The sequence below is a fragment of the Betta splendens genome, chromosome 7 (assembly GCF_900634795.4).
Source record: "Betta splendens chromosome 7, fBetSpl5.4, whole genome shotgun sequence".
Taxonomy (NCBI): Eukaryota; Metazoa; Chordata; class Actinopteri; order Anabantiformes; family Osphronemidae; genus Betta; species Betta splendens.
In genome coordinates this window covers 9,518,811-9,538,585 of record NC_040887.2, presented here as the reverse complement: position 1 = coordinate 9,538,585, position 19,775 = coordinate 9,518,811, and the positions used below count along the sequence as shown (strand labels likewise).

Here is a 19,775-nt window from a genome sequence, read left to right as displayed (position 1 = left end):
CTTACGAAGCAGAGTTTTAAATTAGGAGCAACTTAAAACCACAGACAGTAAGGTACACCTGTAGCTTTATTCTTATATAACATTCACAAGACAGAGTCCTGTGAATGTTATATAAGAGCAAAAATAGAGTGTAGACCCTGTTCTTTTACACTGACTGTTGAAATCAGTTTCAGGATTTTAAATGTTGTATATTATATTTATTGTGCAGTAGTGTGTTTTGCTTCTATTTACTCCTGTGTGGATGTAACAATTTGGATGAGGCCAGTTAGGGAAGCAAAATCAGAATGAATTATTCTTATTTGTGCCAAAACCACTGTTATTCTGTTGTGGCCTCCTTTAGTTCCCTTTCTGCCTGTGACAGCAATCAAAAGCAATTTCCCTCTGATTAATAGTTTTTTGAATTTTGAATCTTAAATGGGATCTGTGCCATTAACAAGATTAAAAAATTAAAAATATTAAATTAGATTTTTTGTCACTGAAGTATGCTGACACTCAGGAGGGCACTCAGTAAATGCTTTGCTCTGTTTTGTACTTTAATTTAATCGTACACTACTAGATTCGACTTGTACTTTGGAAACAATAATTAAACAAATTTAATTATAACATTGGTCAGTACTGTTGCCTTACAGCAAGAAGCACCTGGGTTAGAATCCCAGGTTGCTCAGATCTTTTTCTGACTAAAATTATTTATTATTATTATTGTATAGAGATTTATATTATTTTTCGTATTTGATAATATAATAAAAACATAAAACTAGACTTTCGGATTTAGTGACCTCCCCACCGCTGGGCGGCAGCACAGGCCGCGGAGCCGCTGCGCTAACGCTAAGCCGAGATTCTATAGAAGAAGAAAAAGCAACAACTCGTCACACCGGCGTTTTATTGAGCTTAGCCGCAGAAGGTCGTCGGCGGTTGGACGGTGTTTTATATTACTGTAAACCAAAACTAGCTGTAATAAACTACCCGTGCCGTGTGTCCGGAATCCTGGCAGTAAAGTGATGTGAGTACCGCTCAGTACGTTACAGAACGCGGCGGTACGTCGCGCTCGTTCGGCTCGTTATGAAACCCTGCTAGCTGCCGTTAGCCAGAGTTAGCAGCCGCCGTAAGCAGCGCCGGCGACGCTGGCAGCTCCAAAAGCGACGGGAGACGCCGCGGCGGTGGAGACACGCGACTAGTCCTCGGTCGAATCATTGTTCTTGTTCGCTCTACGTGTCAACTCATCCGCCCCGAGCGAAGCGGAACCCCGTTCGCCCCCCCCCCGGTCTTCGAGCAGACCCCCGGCTCACTTTCTCCGACGCAGGACCTCCCTCGCCCGCAGCGAGCGGCTGTTTTCATGGCCCGACGGTTACCGATGGGTGTGCGGACGTTCAGTGACTTTCTGCAGATCGCCACTGTCGGCTCGCCTCGCTCTTGTCGCACAGCGGTGCAAAGAGGCTGCCATCGACAGAACATCAGGTGAGTTTGTGGTATCAGTGGAGCTGATGACACAGACGCTGCTGCTAAAGCGATAGTGTGCGACTTTTACTTCTAACTGGTGTGCGTTCAAACGCATTAGATCTATTTTATATTAAGAAATGAACTTTATGCAGAAGTGAATATTTTTTTTGGCAACCCATGGTTAAACTTTCAACTCAATATCTATCAACTGACCCCAGTTCAAGCTTTGCTAAGCATGTTTTATGTTTTGTTTGTGTCCTGGTAGTGAGAGTGGCTTCTTCCACTTTCCTACACTGTAAACATAGTTTGCAAACCGTGTATGTCAATGTATCAATAATATCAAGTCTATTGCTGCTAATATTGCCTTATCGTAAATGCGTATTTGAGAAGATTTTCTAATTTTTTATTGACATTCATATCATGTCATAGTTTATTATTTTAATTATAGGTTTTCATCCTATCAGAAATGCATAAAAAACATTTTGATTCTAAATCAGTGTTGGATCAGTACATGGCCTAATATATAGGTTTTCAAACCTATAGTATAGAAATGCACACAATAATAGTGTGCATTTCAAACCAGGATTGTAATATTGTGTGCTCCAAGATGATGTGTTTTTTAGTTTGTGACACAAATTAAGCCTATTGACAAAAACGAGGTAAAACAAAACAACAGAGGCGCAGGAGGAGGAAGAAAACTTAGCGTTACATGAAACCGATTATAGAGTTACAGCTACACATCAGCCAGGGGTCAAACACCCTACTGATTATCAAAATCCATAGAAAAGGGTAAGCAGAACTTGTTGTCATTAAATGGCTTAGCTAAGTGAGAAAACACCAGCACACGGACAACAGAGAGTCCAGTGTACTATGCTGTGCACTCATTGACTTCAGTATCTAGAACAAATGTAGCAGGCTGTTTTTGTTTATGGTGCAGATAGACTTCACACTTTCTAGCATGTGGCTCACTGTTTGTTTTTGTTTTTTTACCTCTTACCGTTCAGACATCTGTCATCATGTGGCATTTTGATGACCAGAACTCCCAGAGTGCTTTGCCTCCAAGACTTGGACAGGATGTCAGCGGTTCCCCAAAGTAGGAACTTCCTTAGCCTCACCAACAAGAGGCAGGAGTACTCCGAGCGTAGGATACTGGGGTAATTTTTAAAAGAGTAACTGAGTGTTTTGCTTAATGAATACCTTTAAACTCATAGTACTTTCTTTCACAGGTATTCCATGCAAGAAATGTACGATGTGGTGTCCAATGTTGATGAGTACAAGAACTTTGTGCCCTGGTGTAAGAAGTCCCAAACTATCATGAAAAGAGCAGGTCACTCCAAAGCCCAGCTTGAAGTAGGTTTCCCTCCAGTGATGGAAAGATACACATCGATGATCACCTGTGTCCGGCCTCATCTAGTCAAAGTGAGTAACAGTAGTTCCACTCTTATTACCTATTTATGTGAGAGTACAATTTCTCAGCTTTTAGGTTGAACCTTCCAGAGTGTTTGTCCCTGAAGTTATAGTTAATCGTGGTGTCTAATTGAAGTAAATTATATTGTTCTAATGTTTTGGTCACCATATTTAAAACAGGCAATTGAAGAAAAACATCTATATTTACATATATAACATATATTTAACATTTTGAAATGTTCAGTCTCTCTAAACAAGAATTTCTTTAGCTGAATATTTCCTGTGCTGTGAACAAGCTCCTTCCACTAATTAGTTTGTCTTTTGGGTCCTTTTTAGGCTGTATGTACAGATGGAAAGCTGTTCAATCATCTGGAGACAATTTGGCGTTTTAGTCCTGGCATTCCCGGTTACCCTCGCACCTGCACAGTAGACTTTTCTGTAAGTAAAGCCTTCTGTTATTTGGCTGAGTTGAACGGATAGTTGGCATTCTTGTGATTAACAATATAACTTTCCAGTAAGACCAGTGTGTCCACCTGTTTGAAATATGTTTTTATGTTTTTGACAGATATCCTTTGAGTTCAGATCTCTGCTGCACTCCCAATTAGCCACGATGTTCTTCGATGAGGTCGTAAAGCAGAATGTCGCTGCGTTCGAGCGGCGAGCCTCTAAGCTGTACGGCCCAGAGACTCGCATCCCACGGGAGCTGATGTTTCACGAAGTGCATCAGACGTGATCTAGGCAACTGAGCGTCGTCATCTGGCCTTAAACCACACCAACCTTTACTCCCTTTATCCACACAAACCTGCATGATGATGCTTAAGCGCCCTCCACGTCACGTCTTCAAGGCCAGTCCTTCCTGAAGATGTTAGCCCTCCAACATGTGTAAGCTTTATGTTTGAATATTTCTTGTCCTTTTTATTCCATCGTCCGCAAATTCTTGCTCTTCTCCCTCCAGCTTGTGTTGAGTCTGTTCACTTTCTGTCTACCTCTTGTTAAGGGATCCTTGCTATGCAAAAGGAACCCACCATTTTTCTCGCTCCATGACAGTTACAAGTTGTGTCATGTAAACAGAACAGTAAATCACTTCAACATCATGTGACCAATGGTAGAGAGAGTCGCCTGTTATTTAATGAACACCACAGTGACACGGAACAACACGATTTCTTTTCTCATTACAAAGGAACAGAGCTTTCCTCATACAGTTCAATGTGACCTTAGGGTTACTTGCTACACTGACGTGTTATCAGTGAGTCCAGTTTTTAGTTTACTTTCAGTACTTTAGTCAGCTGATAATGGAGAAATGTATTCTTAGCCTTTTCCAATTTAGTTTCTTTTCAGATGGAATTTTAATATATTGTAGTGAACTTAGTGCAAAGTGATGATTAATTTCATCTTTATATTTATTCACTAGTGGTTAAATTCAAATTATTAACCTTTTATTGGGATTCAAATAAAGTGCCATGTTTGGTTGTCATTTAACCACAACCCTGAGGTGCAAATGGAAGTTCCTTAGAGAGGAGTGTTGACTTGGAACTGGAAAGTTTGATTTGGCTTGGCTGTTTTTATGCTGTGAGGAGTGTGTTTTTAGACACAGTTACTTGGCTGACCATTTCTGATAATGCCTTATTTTACAGCCCAACCCTATTAGGTGATTGGTAGAAGTGGGGGCAGTCTTCCTCCGCACAAACAAGCACCTTAATGAAACCTGGACCGGACAGGTAGTCCTGTAAAATGCTAAAAGTGGGATTATCTGGAAAAACTTGAGGGATCAAAGGACCTTCTGTACTTGATAAATGGCTAGTTTAACTTCACAGACCTGGGTTAGAGGCAATGACATACATTTCTAAAGGCATATGAAAACATCAACATGCTGCTTTATATTGTACACATTGTAGTTAATATCTAAAATAACTGGTTGCTAAATAGATCTTCTTTGCAGCCAAATCGTCCCAATAAAGTGTAGTTCTAGTTATGAAATTGAATTTTTAGGTTAAATCAACCAATGTCTAACAAAAGGATCAGGAGCACTTTATTCATTAGATCTTTATTATAAAACTGTAGAGTGGGCTGTAGAATAAAACATTATTCTTCACTTACTGTATAACTGTGTATGGATCTCATGCTTATTTGGCATTTTAGTTTTTCTGTATCTAAATAATATTGCACAGATGTACAGTAACTAACAAGGCAAATATAGACATGCTTGTAGTGTTTACATGTTAAAGTGTGACTGCGTTTTAATTTTTCCAGTATGTAGCCCGTGTCTTTATTTCAGGATAAAGGGCTGACAAAGTTTGATTGTATCTGACATGTTTCAGAGATTACAGATTCGTGCAGGTTGCCTCAAGTCAGATGAAAGTCATGAAGTGTCACCTCCCTCACAATCGGCAGTTAATGTCGACTCTGTTTCCCAAAAATAATAAACAAAAGTTTCAGTTCTGGATTATGGTTTGTTATAAAGTGTAGTTTTTACTGTTTATGGTAATTTTGGAAATGAAGGGATATTTAATCAGAAACGCATGAAAATGTTAAAATGTATCTTGCCCCCACATGGGTCTGTTAGTGTTACAATAAATAGTAAACTACTAACTTGGCAAAAACCATGAGTATGGCAAATCTTCACCTCAGGGGTTTTTCTGTAGAGCTGTATGGTGCATGCAGACTGAATTTTATTTTGGTGCCAATATTGTGTAAATCATGAAACATTAAGATGGAAATGGAAGAAATCTGAAATTCAGTAGTTACCTTGTCTGAAAGTAGTAGCCCAACATGTGTAAAATGTATAAATGCTATTACTGAGGAACTGTTGAGTTCATTTCCTTCACTTCAGTCACCTCACTTTGTTTCAAGTTGAATCGCCTTGTAAATTAAAGTTTATTTTACAGCTTTATTTAAATAAAAATGCTGGTGCTCATTGACTGTCCAGTTTTGCATTTGTTTATGGTTGTATTAATCTATTCCAGTTGCCAGTATTGGAATTAGTTCAAGCCACGAAGTTTGGTTTTATTGCCTTTTTTTAAGCCATACAAGCTGGGAGGACATGGAGCACCGACACAGGCCGGACACAGCACTTCAGTTGTCTGACCTGCAGGAAACCAGAGCAGCCTGCTTGTATGTCAGCCAGTTATTAATAACAGGGCTGCGTGTTTGGATTCCCTTCTTGGCGACTGCTTTTTTTTTAACCCTATAAAAGACTCTGTTTTATCACAGTAAAAGAAGCATGGGTGATATTACTTGTTTCCCACCACGTGTTTTATGTGCACAAAGAAAGTAAGACCAAACAAACGTGGTAAAAACCTTTATTTTTCATTTTGTTAAAGGTTCTCTAATGCTTGTTCTTCAAGCCTGCCTTGTCAGTCTGACCCAACCAGCCCCATCCCTAAATGTTTCTCTCAAGAATCCAAAGAAAGTGAATTCATAACCTTCACACTCCTCTATGATCAAAATAACCTCACTCCTTGAACATCTTGCCACAATATAACACACGCACAAAGAAATTCCCAGCGACGCTGGGCAGGAGATGGTGGCAGAGAGTCTAAAACTGCGATGAACTAATAAACACATCAAGAAAATGAAAAAATAAAAATGGAGTGTTGACAAACCAAGACTTAAGAGCAAGCTTGAAAACAGCCAGGTGGGAAAAAAGCACCGGCTAGAATTTATGTATTTACAACATAGCTGCAGTTTATTTTTGTTCATCAAATATTTTACAGTGACCAGTGAGACTGAACGCTACAGTGCTACTGGACACAACTACACTATGGGTCTGCTATCGTAGTCAGTGTGGTTGTTATAAGCAAGTGATCAAGCTCATACATTCAAGCTATACATATACATACCTATGTACACAAAGTATAAATAAACCACCACTTGGAACCCCACTAGGTTTATACATTTTCCATTGCAAAAACAATCGTGATCATCTGGGGGTCTACTGCTACTTAGGAAATCCAAGTGAATCCTTTTTGAGTAGTAGCTTATTAAAGCGCTGTCCTGTGGGGATCAACTAACGCACACAAACAGGACCTGAACAAAATACAAAGTCACCCGCCCCACGTCTCATTCAAGCTTGCTCTTAAAGATTTACCACAGGTTGCCAAGTACAACACCCTTCACTCAAATCCTTATCATTACTGTACTTCATTTTGAGCTTTCCGCTGCTCAGGAAACCACCGGAGAGAGAAAAAGCCATTAAAAATGTAAGCGTGATAACAAAAACAAAAAGGTGCAAAGGGAAATTACTTATACAACGACAAAATTATTTTGATCATAGAGGTCATTTAATTATTCATGAGTAAAAGAAAAACATCTATATTTTGGAAAAAGGGAGACTTAAGATTTAAAGGGGCAGTATCTTTTAACTGTTAGTGAAGGTAATTCAGGTCTACTGTTAAGGACCTTTCTAAGGTGGAGTGTTCATAGAGTAAATGGGAGTGAAGTGCACTGATAAACTGGGTTGTAAGCAACACTGCACAAAAAGGAAGAAGCTGAGTTAATTAGAGCAATGCTTTCTGCCTTGGGGGCATCATCAAAACAAATTGGACAAGAGCAAAAAAGTTGAGTATTTAACTTTAGATCTCTGAAGAAATACAAACAAGTGTGATTCACTCCCACAGTCCCGTCTGAATGCCACTATTTATCGATCAGTGCCCACTGACAAAACACACAGGCACCGAACAGGAGGAAATGGTTATGAATGCAGACTTGTGACGGCCGTTTTCACTTTGCAAGTTCCAAAATAGAGACACGTGGGCGTGTCAACTAAAACATAAAGAGGTGTGATTTAAATTTAAAAAAAAGGCCCTTCATCTGTGTTGGAGTTAAAAGCTTACTGTCTCTCTGAATCCCACTCAATCCCTCGGGTTTGAAATGACAGGGGGTTAACATACGTCTGCCTTTTGAATGTACCACCTCCTCCCACCCTTCGCACTAACCCCCAGCTCCTTTCAGGTGTTCTTCAGCCTGATTTGGCTCCCACCAGTGACATTAGTCCATCTGTGCTCATGGACTTGGGGCGCTCCAAGGGGAAACCCAGGGCTCTACTCCACACCAGCTGGGCCAGGACGCCAAGTGCTCGGGACACTCCGAACAGCACAGTGTAGTAATTCATCTCGGTCATTCCGTAGTACTGCAGACGTAGCAAAGAAAGGGATGTTAGCATCTGCAATAGGACGATGAATGTGTGACCACCAATCAAAACCACCACGTGAGCTACCTGCAGCAGGACTCCGCTGTGAGCATCCACGTTGGGCCAGGGGTTCTTGGCCTTACCCTGCTCCAGAAGCACATTGGGAACAATCTTGTAAAGCTGGGAAACCAACTTGAACATAGGGTCGTTGGGCAGGTGCTTCAGGGCAAACTCGCGCTGGCAGGTGTAACGTGGGTCAGTCTTCCTAAGGACAGCATGGCCATAACCTGGCACCACCTGTGGTCCAACAAGAGGGTGTTTGTGCTTGGTTCCATCAACACTATTATTGCATGTACATGAATTCTAACTGGTTTATAAAAAGTAGTAGGTATGTCTTCTATCGGAATGATGCAATAAAACTAGTTAGGTTAGGACTGTTTCAGAAACTGAATCCATATGATGTCGTTGGTTGTCTGACTCATTTGTAGTAGTGTAGTTAAACAATAGATGATCTGAAGGCAAAGCTACGAGTGCACATGGACATGGTGCCTTTACCCTTCCAGACTTCAGTGTGTTCCAGATGTAATCCCTCATCCTCTCGTCTGACACTTCTCCACCCAGCTCCTTCTGCAGGGCAGTCAGCCACACCAGCACCTCCTGTGAATAACCAAGCAAAATACACGTTGATACACCCGACTTTCCTGTCTGGGAGGACTGAAAACTCTGCCGATAATCTTTGATGAACAGAGATATTGGAATCAAATCTATTCTTCAAGTTACTACAGATGTTACCTATAATATCCATGTTATACTTCGTGTAGACTAGAGTAGCTGCCACCCAGCAGCCATTTTAGAATCATGCTGTGCATTTTACTTTAAGGTTCAACACTGCACCAGAAGTAAGAACAGAGGTCTGGCTCTACAATCTGTTTAGATTAAGTAATGCATAGCTAAAGTTACGTGCTACACGGATGGAGCACAGAACAGGTATTACTTGTTATAAACAGGAACATGCTAATTAGCTGCATGTTTAACAGCACATCAAATATTTAAAGCAGCAGGGAATTTACATCAAAGACTAAAGTGTCTCATGGCATCTGAGCGCAGCAACAGCACCTCAGACACATTCAGGAGAACAAGGAACAGTGGTAACGTAATGTTGTCAGTCTACAACAGGAAATTACTGCTGCAGCTTTAGCCAACTGGTGAATTTAATCCTGAGTTAAAATAATAAACTAGTGCCCTTCTTAAGTTTACATTTAAACGATTTTGTTGAACTAAAATCAGAAAATTAGCTTGATACAAACCTGGTTGGCCAGACCATGCAGAGGACCAGCAAGACCGTTCATAGCAGCACTGAAGGACAGATAGGGGTCCGACAGGGCGCTACCCACCAAGTGGCTGGTGTGGGCACTGACATTGCCTCCTTCATGATCACTGTAACATTACAAAATATGAATCAGTTTCCAAATCAAATTTGTGTACATGGTACTGTTCATTATAGCTCTAAAGTTATATATTATACCTGTGGATGGTGAGATAGAGCCTCATTAGCTCTGTGAACTGAGCATCGCTGTAGCCGAGCATGTTGGTGAAGTTGTGTGACCAGTCCAGGTTGGAGTCGATGGCTCCGATGCTGCTGCCTTCACGGTACAGATTGCGATAAATCTTGGCAGCAATGCAGGGGAGCTTGGCAATTAAGTCCATAGAATCTTCATAAATGAACTAAGAGAACAAATATAGATACAAGTGCTATTAACCATGCAAGAAAGGGTGTTGGTGTTATAGATTTAATCCAGTAAGTTCAGTGTCGATTGATCTGACGATCAATTTCTTCACCGCTTCGTCAACATTCCAACCCAGATAACAGATAGCTCACCTCCCAGTACTTGGACTTGTGAACACCCTCAGAATACGCCCGTGCAAAACTGCTCTCACTGTTCAGAGCTGTGATGGCAGCACTGAACTGAGACATGGGGTGCAGGTTTGTAGGGAAGTTATCCAACATGGTGACAACGTGAGAGGGAAGCGCGGCTCTCTTGGCCCATTCTTTGGACACCCAGTTCACCTTCAGAAGCACAGAACATTTACTTTCAGACATGCACAAGAACACCCCTGGAGACATTAAAAGCACTACACAGTCCTCCTTCATTATGACTCTACTGTACAATATGCCCTAGATAGTGTGTTGCTTCCACTCACCTGCTCCTCAGTTGGGACCTGTCCAGTAACCAGCAGCCAGAAGAGGCCCTCAGGTAACGGCTCTTCGCCTCCAGAAGCTTTTGGCAGCAACTTCTGACACTCAGGAATGCTGTAACCCCGGAATCGGATGCCCTGTGCATCAATGAAAAATACGTTCCACCGACCACTGTGACCTTAAGAATAATCATCTAACAGTTTAAATTTAAAAAAAGGAATTTTATAAAAAATAAATTTTAACCTTCTAATGATAGAGTTGCTGCTTTAACATTGTTTTACTTGCACAGATGTATATTAAATTTATAATAAATATTAGTGGATATATAGTGGCCTATACGTGATAATATGTTCAGGTCCCATACTGACCTCCTCAGGATCCAGCACAGATGTCTCATACACCAGACCTTTCATTCCCCTCATGCCTCCATAGACCTGTGGAAGAAAATGCAAATATTTGTTGGAGATATTTGTTAATTTGTCGATCCAAAGATAGAAGTAATAACCTATTAAATACACCTAATATCACATACTGAAATAAGACGCCTGAACATTAGTAAGAGTAAGTACAAATACAAAGCTTTAATGGCTACCCGTGAACTCACAGAGGTAGTGAATAGAGACAGAAATGGGTGACTTTTATTACTCTGGGATAGTAATGTATATGAAAGCATGGAGATTGGCAGCGTACAGGGGAGGTTTGAATGACTCAACAAAACTATCTGTTTGCATAAAGAGGGTTCATATTTTGACCCAACAAAGAGCACCAAGCACTGATGAATAGTAAAAGGAGCTTTGAGCCTCATCATGGCCTGAAATAATATGAATATGTTGGCTTTGTGCTCATACTTCTTATGTGACGCAGGTTTGGGTATCTCACCTAATTTTCTTCAACCATTACTCACCATGTCGACAGTAATCTGCCCTATATTGTTTTTTCCATATTGTTGTTTGAAGTTTTTGATCCTGGTTTGCTCTTTAGGGATAAGATCTGCAAGTACATCCTTCAAATTCTGTAGAGACAATTGAATTAAACATAGAACCATCAGTGTCCCGAAACACACATACTAAAAACACATCCTTCGCATATGAACCGCAACATGTAGCTTGAGAACTGTTAAAAAGATATTATAAATCCTAGGACAATAGTATCTCTTCCAATGCTTCTAACTATTTGTCCAGCTGCATGGCAAAATAGGTAAACAAAGCTCATGACTGGAGGGGAGTAAACTGAGTGAACTTACTGTTGTTGATGCACTGGCGCTTCTGGCTGCCACAAGTAATGTGGCATTCTGTAATGGACACGAAAAAATATATTAAATACATTTGAGCAATAGTAACATGAAAAAGGCTCCAGCAATACATGTGTTAATGTTATTAAATAATGAATAATCTATAGGTTGTGTAAGCTAAACCTTTACACTCAATCAAGTGCTTACAGAGTTACAAACATGTATAAATAAACCATATTCATGCATAGTCTGCACTGAAGTAAAACCACCAGACAGATCACTAGAGGTGCACAAACCTTATCTGCTCATCCCTACTAAAAACAAACACCCATCCACAATCTCAAGTCCTGCAACTGCCTGATTTTAAAAGACAATACCAGTCTGGATGATAAAGAACCCTGCAACACAGTGACAGCAAATGAAAAGTGCTGCAGTTCAAAACTGAAACAAGACTCCTTAACAGGCTCATTAAAATGATCAACCAGTGATAAGGCTTCAAGTGACAGTGACCTATGCCATTTGGGTTTGCTCCCAGAGAAAGGGGAGGCCGTACCCACAACTGATGGGAGACAAAAGACTCACATTGTTTAAAGAAACATAAAGAAGCCTGCAATGCCACACCTCTATTTAGAAGTGAAAGAATTTATGTAAAATACAGAACCCTGCCTGAACTTCCACTTGACTTGGAGAAAGGCTGGTTGTACAACAGCGCAGAAGGGTTAATGTGTAAACCCCAAGGCTGTGTTTACAACAAACAACAAAAAACAACACACCTACAAACTATTTTCTGTTCTTAAATGACACCATATAGAATATACCATAAGTGTGTGTTGACTGGACAACATTGGTTAAGTTTATAATACACTTCTTCACATGTTTGTCTCATGATTTTCAGTCTCAGATTAGGAATAAAGGACTCTATAAAATGTTACGTTTGAACAGTGTCAAGTAACAAACAATTTACTAGTAAATATTCTGGGCAAAGTTTACATCTGATAAGAGAGAAAATATCTGTGTGACACAGGTTAGCTGCACCTGTTCCTAACTACAAGAATGACACCTCTCACTGCGTTCCACCAGGATAGTATTTAATAACCGATAACTTGTGAGGTCGGGGCACCCCGTAATGCCTACTACAAGGCTTCTGGTGACAAATCGATCCTGGTGTCATTAAGTGTCAGCAGGCTGAGAGGTCAGTGGAGTAAGCCAGTAGGTTACAGTACCTGGAAGGTTACAGTGAGCATGAAAGGCAACTAACTTTATCACCGATTGGCAGCGTTTCAGCAGACTGACCAAGTCACACCATGCCCAGTTAACCATTGTAGCAGCCAGAGAGTCACTTTGTGAAGTCTAAACACGCAGTGCAGAATTCATCTCTGGTACGGCGTAATCCTTTGAAAACAGGACATATGAAGGGCCTCATCAAATGATGTCCCCATGGATAACTTGGCTGAAATCTTACACGTGAAGGTCAACAAGGCTGGTAAAAAAATAATAAAATACAACACACACAGCTCACTCTTTATAAAAAAAACACTGGCTCCAACACTACAACCCATTCGACTAGTTGTTCATAATTGTAAACAATCTTTTCCCAGGCGGACTCCTTTCCTACCAAACTTAACGAGTCTGGTCACTGCTTCTTATAGAAACATGTCGAGGCCAGCACAGCCCAACGATGTCCAGGCAAACGTTAGCTAGCAAGACACAACTTTACGAACCGTACGATTCAGGCGTTTAAGTCGTTTAAACGTTAACATAACAAACAAAACATCCAAAGACTTAAAACCCGCAAACTAATTACACAATTTTATCAAGTACTAGCCACGCTACGAGTGAATAGCACTCAAAATGTGGTACAATGAGATAAGTTAGCTAGCATTAATTAGCTAGCCGGCTAACCTTGCGTTAGCTTGCAAGGTAGCGTTAAGAGAACTGACTCAAAAAAAGGACATCTGAGCAGTTTCTCGTACTTTTACCTTTGAATTTAGAAGTTTGGACGCTAGCCTGCTGGCGGTCAGAAAGGACATCGTGTCTGTCTAAAAGGGTTATTTCAACTAATTCTTCACAAATGAGGAAGCCACTGCCAGTGCACCGCGTAGCTGGTTGAAGGTGCCCCTCCGGAAAGCAGAAGGTTGAAGAGGGATTCGGGCCCGTACGCAGCGACGTCGTTGATAGGTCGTTGGGCAGAGTCGGTGCGATAGCGTAGAGAGATCTGATTGGCTACACGGAGTAGCCTGGTTGGTCAGAACACACAGAGGCCCGCCCCTTGAGTGTTACGTAATCTGACGGCCAGGGTTTGTTCAAGAAGGAGTAACGTTCACTTTTTCTATTGAGTTGAAGTAAAACTATCGCTACGATTAGAGCTATCGACTCTTGTCGAACTAAACAAATATGCTTTAAGTTAATCACTATTTACCAGGTTTCAGTAAATTCACTTTGCACAAGTGTAGATCAAGGGCGTCTTATCTCATAATAACAATAGAATATACATTTTAGCCCCAGCGACATGAAACAGACATGTTTGTCTGAGTTTCTGAATCTATTTCATAGTTTCACGCTTGAGTTTAACATTATATATGTTATTGTGCTCTAGTATATTTTTGCAAGCTTACATTCCTCATTGTTTAGATACTTTGAATGAATCCCTTACAGCTCTGCCTTTAAAGCTATTTATAGGAAAAGTGCCAGGAAATACTTGACTGTGGTTTTAGACCATTGCCACGATAAGTGAAGGAACCCACATACATTTGCTGTAAAACAATAGGTTCAACCTTTATTGTCAAGTGTTTTGAAAAACAATTAGTAATTGGTTGTGCAAAATAAAGAGCATTCAGCTGCATGCAGTTTACCAGTATGGTCTGGCTCATAGTTTGATGGTCAGTCCCGCTGGCTTTGTGGACAATAATGTAATTGCTCAACAGTATTCTATTAACGAATAAAATGCCAAAATGGATGAAAACTAAATCTTACTGTACCAGACTAGAGAAGACCTGCACAGACTTTCTTATTGTGTTTATTGTGCCATAGTCAAGATTGCATCTTCATTTTTGCATTTTCATTTTTAATCACGTGTTAATTTACACTGACCTGATATTTCATAGAAATCTGCATGAAAAATGTTGAGCATTCTGTGAATTTATTAAATATACAATTCAAAGTTTCTCAGCACATTAATAAGTACAGTTCAGAGACTTCCAGTGTGTTACTGGCCCATACCACGTTTTACATTCTCAACCCTGCTGGCCAAAATCTAAAACCTGCAAAACACAAACAATGCAATGTAAACAAATGTACATCATGCAGCCATTATGACATGCATGCTTTAACATCTTTGTAAACGTCTGGAAGAATCAGTAGCCATCCAGTCTTTGCAACCTTGAGTGAATTTTGTAAACAAACATACAGTATAACAGCAAAAATAATTGTACGCCACAAGGTACATAGTACATAAATTATCCAGAAGTTGTAGGTGTTGATGTGATGTGTTTGGTCCCCACTCATGTGCTCTTGCACCTGATAATCTGACCTAAGGTAATGCATAAGATGGCATAAAGTCCTAAGAAAGTTCTTCCAAGAGGAAGAGAAGTAGAACTCTGGGCTCAGTCATCTTCCTCCTCTTCCTCGTCTATGGTTTCTATGAGGGTGCTGTGTTTCAAGCAGTTCTGGAGGTAGTTCACTACTGTCCGCTGGAAGTGCTGGATACTGCGTGACTCCCGCAGGATGTGGCCCTCGTCAGGGTACAGTTGCAGGGAGTAGTTCGCTTCAACTTTCACCAGTCGGCTCAGGAGCTCGGCGCTGTGCTGGAAGTGTACCCTTGCTTTGGGAAAACACAGAGGAATTGAAAACTGAAGTCAAAAAAAACATACATGCAATAGATTCTAAACGGCAGCATTGAACTGAACAGACTCTCACCATCTGCAGTGCCGTGTAGAATAAGGAAATTCTCATCCTTTAGCTTGTTAACCTCCTCCAGCAAAGAGGCCGTCTGAAAAGAATTTGAGTGGATTATCAGATACAGCTACTATTGCAGCTCAACCTCCAGTCCTGGAATCCTGGAATCAACTTTTGTAGGTTAGTTTAATGTTTAATTTCAGTTGGAACTCTTTTAGAAAGGTGTTGATTAAACATTATGGTAATCATGGACACTGCAGATACAGCGGAGATGGATAAAATATTAAAAGTAACAATTTAGCTACAGAACTAAAACCAGTTAGCTTTTAGTCTTTACCGAGTATGCGTGCTCCTCCTTCGCTGGAAGACCGAAATACCTCTCTGAGAATGAAGCACCTGTAAAAAGACTACGACCTTTAACACAGTAAGTAAACCACATGTTTCATCACATGAACTAAGGCCCGGCTGTGTTAATAAAATGAGCGGCACTCACTGTAAAGCCTGAAATCTGTTACCGGGGCCACAGCGGCTGTGCACTGAAATAGGTTATCTGTTGCAGTTAACATCTTGAGAGTTAAATAACCACCGAATGCCTGAAGCGGGGAAAGGGAATGTGTTAAAAAAGCAAAGCATGTAACAATCAGCTTCAGGTAAAAGATGGAATTCCTAAATTTAAGGTTGTGACCTTGCCATAGAGGGCCATCCGGCGATCGTCAATGTACGGCAGCTGCATTAGTAACCTGTGAAAACATCAAACAAATGCCCTTAGCTTTACCAATTTACAGGCTTTAATCTCACAATGTCTTAGTCGTTGCTACTGTACTGACTCTACAACTGCCAGGTAATCTTTAACCCTGAGCGAGCCCAGCTTGCGTGCATCCACAGCGGCCGTCTTCTGTCCGCGGCCCACCCCGGTCCGTCCGTCCACCCACGCCAGGGCCACGTTGTGCGCGCTGCAGAGGACCTGAGGCCAGCCGAGGGCAAACTCCTCCGTCGCCGCCGGACTCCCAGGAACGCCGTCGCTGGGCAACGAGACAAACAGGACGCGCCAGCGTGGTGACATTTGTCGAACGGGAAACGCTAAGGAAACGCTTTAAAAGCCATAGTTTGCAAAAAAGAAAAAAAAAAAAACGGTCAATTCAAGGAGCCCCGAGGCGCGGCCGGCTTACACAATGACGAGGAGAGGGTGCAGGTTGGCCTCGTAACCCTGAGGTAGAGATAATTTAAGGTGTATATCTAAAAAAAAGCAAACAGGAGTTAAAAAGTGAGTGAACACTAATTATTTACTCACCAGATACAATAAATAATTTCTTCGGTTAGTGGGTCAGTAAAGGATCTTTTACAGGCATTTAGAGACTGAGTTGCAGCCATGTTATTTATTAAAGACTTGCCAATATGCAAAATATTTTTTAAAGTGTTCTTAGCACCTTCACCAAAATAGTGATATTTCTGTCATACCGTAGTTGTCTGCCGCAAGCGTCCTAAATAACGTCTCAGGAAGACTCTTATCCTCCAGGGCTTTAGACAGAGGGCTGTTATCCTCCAAGACAACATATCCTACAGGAGGTAAAACACCCTGCTGTCATATTTGTGATCCCCCCACATCAAGACACACACAGCAGCTCTTTGATATGTGTTACATCTACAGACAGAGGGCAGTGTTCACAGTCATGAAATGAATACATCTACAGTCTGCGTGGGCACAGCGCCCCCTGCAGGCTGCTGCAGGAAACAAACAGCCTATGTGTGTGTGTAGACTATCACTGAGGCATGCAGATGTGACACTCACTGGAGGGGTCCTTGGTACTGTGAACTGTTACTTTAGGAACGCCTGGGCCTGCAGATTGATAGAAGGCATCATTATAACACCAAGCGTCGTAGCAGCGGGACACAGTCATTTGTGTCTCTTTTACCTAAGCAATAGAGAGTGAAGTGGGTTTGATTGGGGCTGAATTCGGCTCTGAAGAAGTCACATCCGTCTATGAGGTCACAGGAGATGCACCAGCGCTGAAACACTCCATCCAGGTCCACGCTTGGGAAATAAAAGAACAGAGTTATTGGACACACTTGAGAGTAATAGGACAGTTAAAAGCAACTGGACAGGGTCAATTGATCACCCTGATATCAAGTATCAGCGTCTAACAGCGTCGTAACAAATAGGGTCCAATAAGGTGATACATAAAAGCGGTTGTACAGATCGCTCGGTTGGGTGGTGTCGACTGTCTAAATGTCCTCGGCCACTCCACTGCTTAACGATTTTATCCAGGATTAATCACATAGCACCTTCAAGCCAGTCGTCCTCCCTCCTTTAGAACACTGAGCTGTCTCCAGGCCCCCAGAGCTATGTAAGCTAATAAAACCATATGAAACCTGGGAGGTAGAGTGGAGGCGGTAAAAGACAGCACAGAGGGTCCCCTCTTTTTTTATTTTTATTAATGTGTCCATTCAGCGTCAAGCTTGTTGGGTGTAAAACACATGAAAGTAACAACAATCTATATCACATGTCAATACTAAGGGGCTAATATTCCCTAAATTACAGATCTCCATGGTAACGATAAGACGATTACTCTGGCTTTAGTGATCATCTGCCCAAGAACAGCACAGTGTTTTCATTTAGATGATGTATCTTCCAGCACCGCCTTGCTCATGGGGTGGGCACGGGCTTGATTTTAAATGTCTTCGCTGCAGTCCATAACGCAGTCCTAACATCCTTCCCAGGCGCTTTAATAGCCTTTTGCTCAATAACTCCTGTGACACACACGCAGTGAAGTCGCATGAGTCACAACAACAACTCCACACAGGTTAAATACCCAGGTCTCCCCCAGCAGCCAGTTAACACCCACTGTAGGAAGCGTTTTGGATGAAAAAAACCTCTCTCATCTCAATTCCAGGTGTTAGCACATATTACTTTGTGGAACCTGCTGTGGATACTAATTTTAGGAAGGCGAAATGGTTCAAGTAAACACCTCAGTAGGGTTCAGTTTGTAGAATCGTGTGTACTGGTGTGCAGAAGCTACATGCACTGTACACGTGATAAAACACAAACATGACAGCATAAAAAAGGATCAAATGGAACCAGGAAGGGGCGCTGGGAGTGGATGGATGGATGGATGGATGGATGGATGGATGGATGGATGGATGGATGGATGGATGGATGGATGGATGGATGGATGGATGGATGGATGGATGGATGGATGGATGGAACCAGGAAGCTGTGTACTTACCTGTAAAGGTGTCTGGCTTGTCTGGACTCCTCAGTGCTCAGGAAATAGCTGAGGAGGAGAGAAATGAGCCTCAGACGCAGAAAGTTACACAGCACTGCCAAAATACTGCATATATCACTCAGTACAAAGTACTGCAATACTTTGGGGATCATTGCTGATTCTTCTGAAGACATCAATAATTCACAACATCTTTCGATTTATGCATATTTACATTATTCATAACGTTAATAAAATCAGCTTTGTATTACATTTAATTAGTTAAACGCAACTGGCAATGGTAACCTAAAAACCAAAGTACGTCACAGTGTTACTTCAACTTCTATAGAAGACTGTGGGACAGGGTGATTTGTCTGGTGGCATCAACCCCTGGTCCCTGGAGCTGAAACCAGGTCCACTGAGCTCCTGCACAAACATCTACTTTATTGCACACAGAGCTCACGCAGTCACTCAGTCAGTGTGTCAGTGTGGGGTTTCTGCTCCCAACAGTGTGAAGACAGATCTAACCAATAATCTGCTCTGATTTGGTGTAATCCTTAGTTCCTTTCAGTGTCGGGGCACTGGCTCAAGCGAAATCACATTTAAAACCCCTTCCTCCACATAAAACTGTCACCATTGCTGTAATAGATGGCGTCTGATAAACAGTGTGTACTATTTTACCCAGAACTTGAACTAATGAAGGAACTCTCTTCAACACCAAACACTTGGATTTGCTCTCATCATTCAGATAAAGGTGATTTTTTCAATCAGCACTGTTGTGATTTACCCAAACACAGGCACATTCACACCACAGAGCTCCACGCCGATAAAGGCTGTGAAGGGTGAGGAAATCCAGCCTCACACACTCTTACATACATTTTTCCAGCCTTCTCGTCTAGGGCACAGAGCAAGGTGACATCCCAGCTCCCCGATGTCAGGAAGCGAGGGGGGACAGAAGGGATGACAGGCTGTGTTACACAGAGAAACAGAGATAAAGAGAAATATAGAAGCAGGCAGATATACAGAATAAAAATAGATGCAGCAATACAGCAAGTATGTGTCAGAGTTCTGGGAAGTTAAATATAAAATTAGATCAAGAAGGGGATGGTCGATGCTACACAGGCTTCAGAAACTCAAGGATCCTTAATGATCAAAGTCACGTGACAATGAATTAAAAGTTAACTGGGCGAAGGCTGACCTGAGCTGAGAGACCAGCGATGTGGTGAAACTCCCCACGAGCGCCCTGCTTGGCCGGCAGGATCGCGTAAAACACCGACCCAT

The 19,775-nt window shown here is 41.6% G+C and overlaps 3 protein-coding genes across 3 annotated transcripts in view; 1 reads left to right on the top strand and 2 right to left on the bottom strand.

Annotated features, from left to right (window-relative positions):
* Positions 1-817: 817 nt before the first annotated feature.
* coq10a (coenzyme Q10A) lies at positions 818-5,758 on the top strand. Its single transcript, XM_029157226.3, has 5 exons — positions 818-1,455; positions 2,442-2,591; positions 2,664-2,856; positions 3,181-3,282; positions 3,410-5,758. Exons 1-5 carry the CDS (start codon positions 1,334-1,336, stop codon positions 3,575-3,577), a joined length of 735 nt encoding a protein of 244 aa, XP_029013059.1. The 5' UTR covers positions 818-1,333; the 3' UTR covers positions 3,578-5,758.
* A 369-nt stretch (positions 5,759-6,127) lies between these two features.
* cs (citrate synthase) lies at positions 6,128-13,547 on the bottom strand. The gene is made up of 11 exons (XM_029157222.2): positions 13,380-13,547; positions 11,413-11,460; positions 11,074-11,181; positions 10,538-10,603; positions 10,175-10,306; positions 9,852-10,040; positions 9,498-9,697; positions 9,280-9,409; positions 8,528-8,629; positions 8,060-8,269; positions 6,128-7,972 (listed from the first exon to the last, which is right to left on the bottom strand). The coding sequence occupies exons 1-11, from the start codon at positions 13,428-13,430 to the stop codon at positions 7,802-7,804; spliced, it is 1,407 nt and encodes a 468-aa protein (XP_029013055.1). The 5' UTR covers positions 13,431-13,547; the 3' UTR covers positions 6,128-7,801.
* Positions 13,548-14,400: 853 nt separating this feature from the next.
* LOC114858985 (inactive dipeptidyl peptidase 10) overlaps positions 14,401-19,775 on the bottom strand; it is an 18,822-nt gene continuing 13,447 nt past the window's right edge. The window contains 13 exon segments of the mRNA XM_041071562.2: positions 14,401-15,220; positions 15,316-15,388; positions 15,632-15,690; positions 15,788-15,887; positions 15,980-16,034; positions 16,122-16,316; positions 16,464-16,530; positions 16,753-16,851; positions 17,084-17,131; positions 17,208-17,326; positions 18,519-18,566; positions 19,371-19,462; positions 19,693-19,775. The exon segment at positions 19,693-19,775 is cut by the window's right edge and continues 22 nt beyond it. Of these exon segments, the coding sequence (XP_040927496.1) occupies positions 15,003-15,220; positions 15,316-15,388; positions 15,632-15,690; positions 15,788-15,887; positions 15,980-16,034; positions 16,122-16,316; positions 16,464-16,530; positions 16,753-16,851; positions 17,084-17,131; positions 17,208-17,326; positions 18,519-18,566; positions 19,371-19,462; positions 19,693-19,775 (1,256 nt within the window). The 3' untranslated portion in view covers positions 14,401-15,002.

What these genes read in the sequence shown, in the direction of transcription:
- cs (XM_029157222.2), bottom strand. Translation starts at nt 13,430, where the DNA reads ATGTCCTTTCTGACCGCCAGCAGGCTAGCGTCCAAACTTCTAAATTCA. An exon ending in GCGCCAGTGCATCAACAACA is followed by an intron (nt 11,182 to 11,412) that starts GTAAGTTCACTC and finishes TTGTCTCTACAG; the next exon opens with AATTTGAAGGATGTACTTGC. An exon ending in CTGTGCTGGATCCTGAGGAG is followed by an intron (nt 10,307 to 10,537) that starts GTCAGTATGGGA and finishes ATTGATGCACAG; the next exon opens with GGCATCCGATTCCGGGGTTA.
- coq10a (XM_029157226.3), top strand. Translation starts at nt 1,334, where the DNA reads ATGGCCCGACGGTTACCGATGGGTGTGCGGACGTTCAGTGACTTTCTG. An exon ending in TGCCATCGACAGAACATCAG is followed by an intron (nt 1,456 to 2,441) that starts GTGAGTTTGTGG and finishes CTTACCGTTCAG; the next exon opens with ACATCTGTCATCATGTGGCA. An exon ending in TCCGGCCTCATCTAGTCAAA is followed by an intron (nt 2,857 to 3,180) that starts GTGAGTAACAGT and finishes GGTCCTTTTTAG; the next exon opens with GCTGTATGTACAGATGGAAA.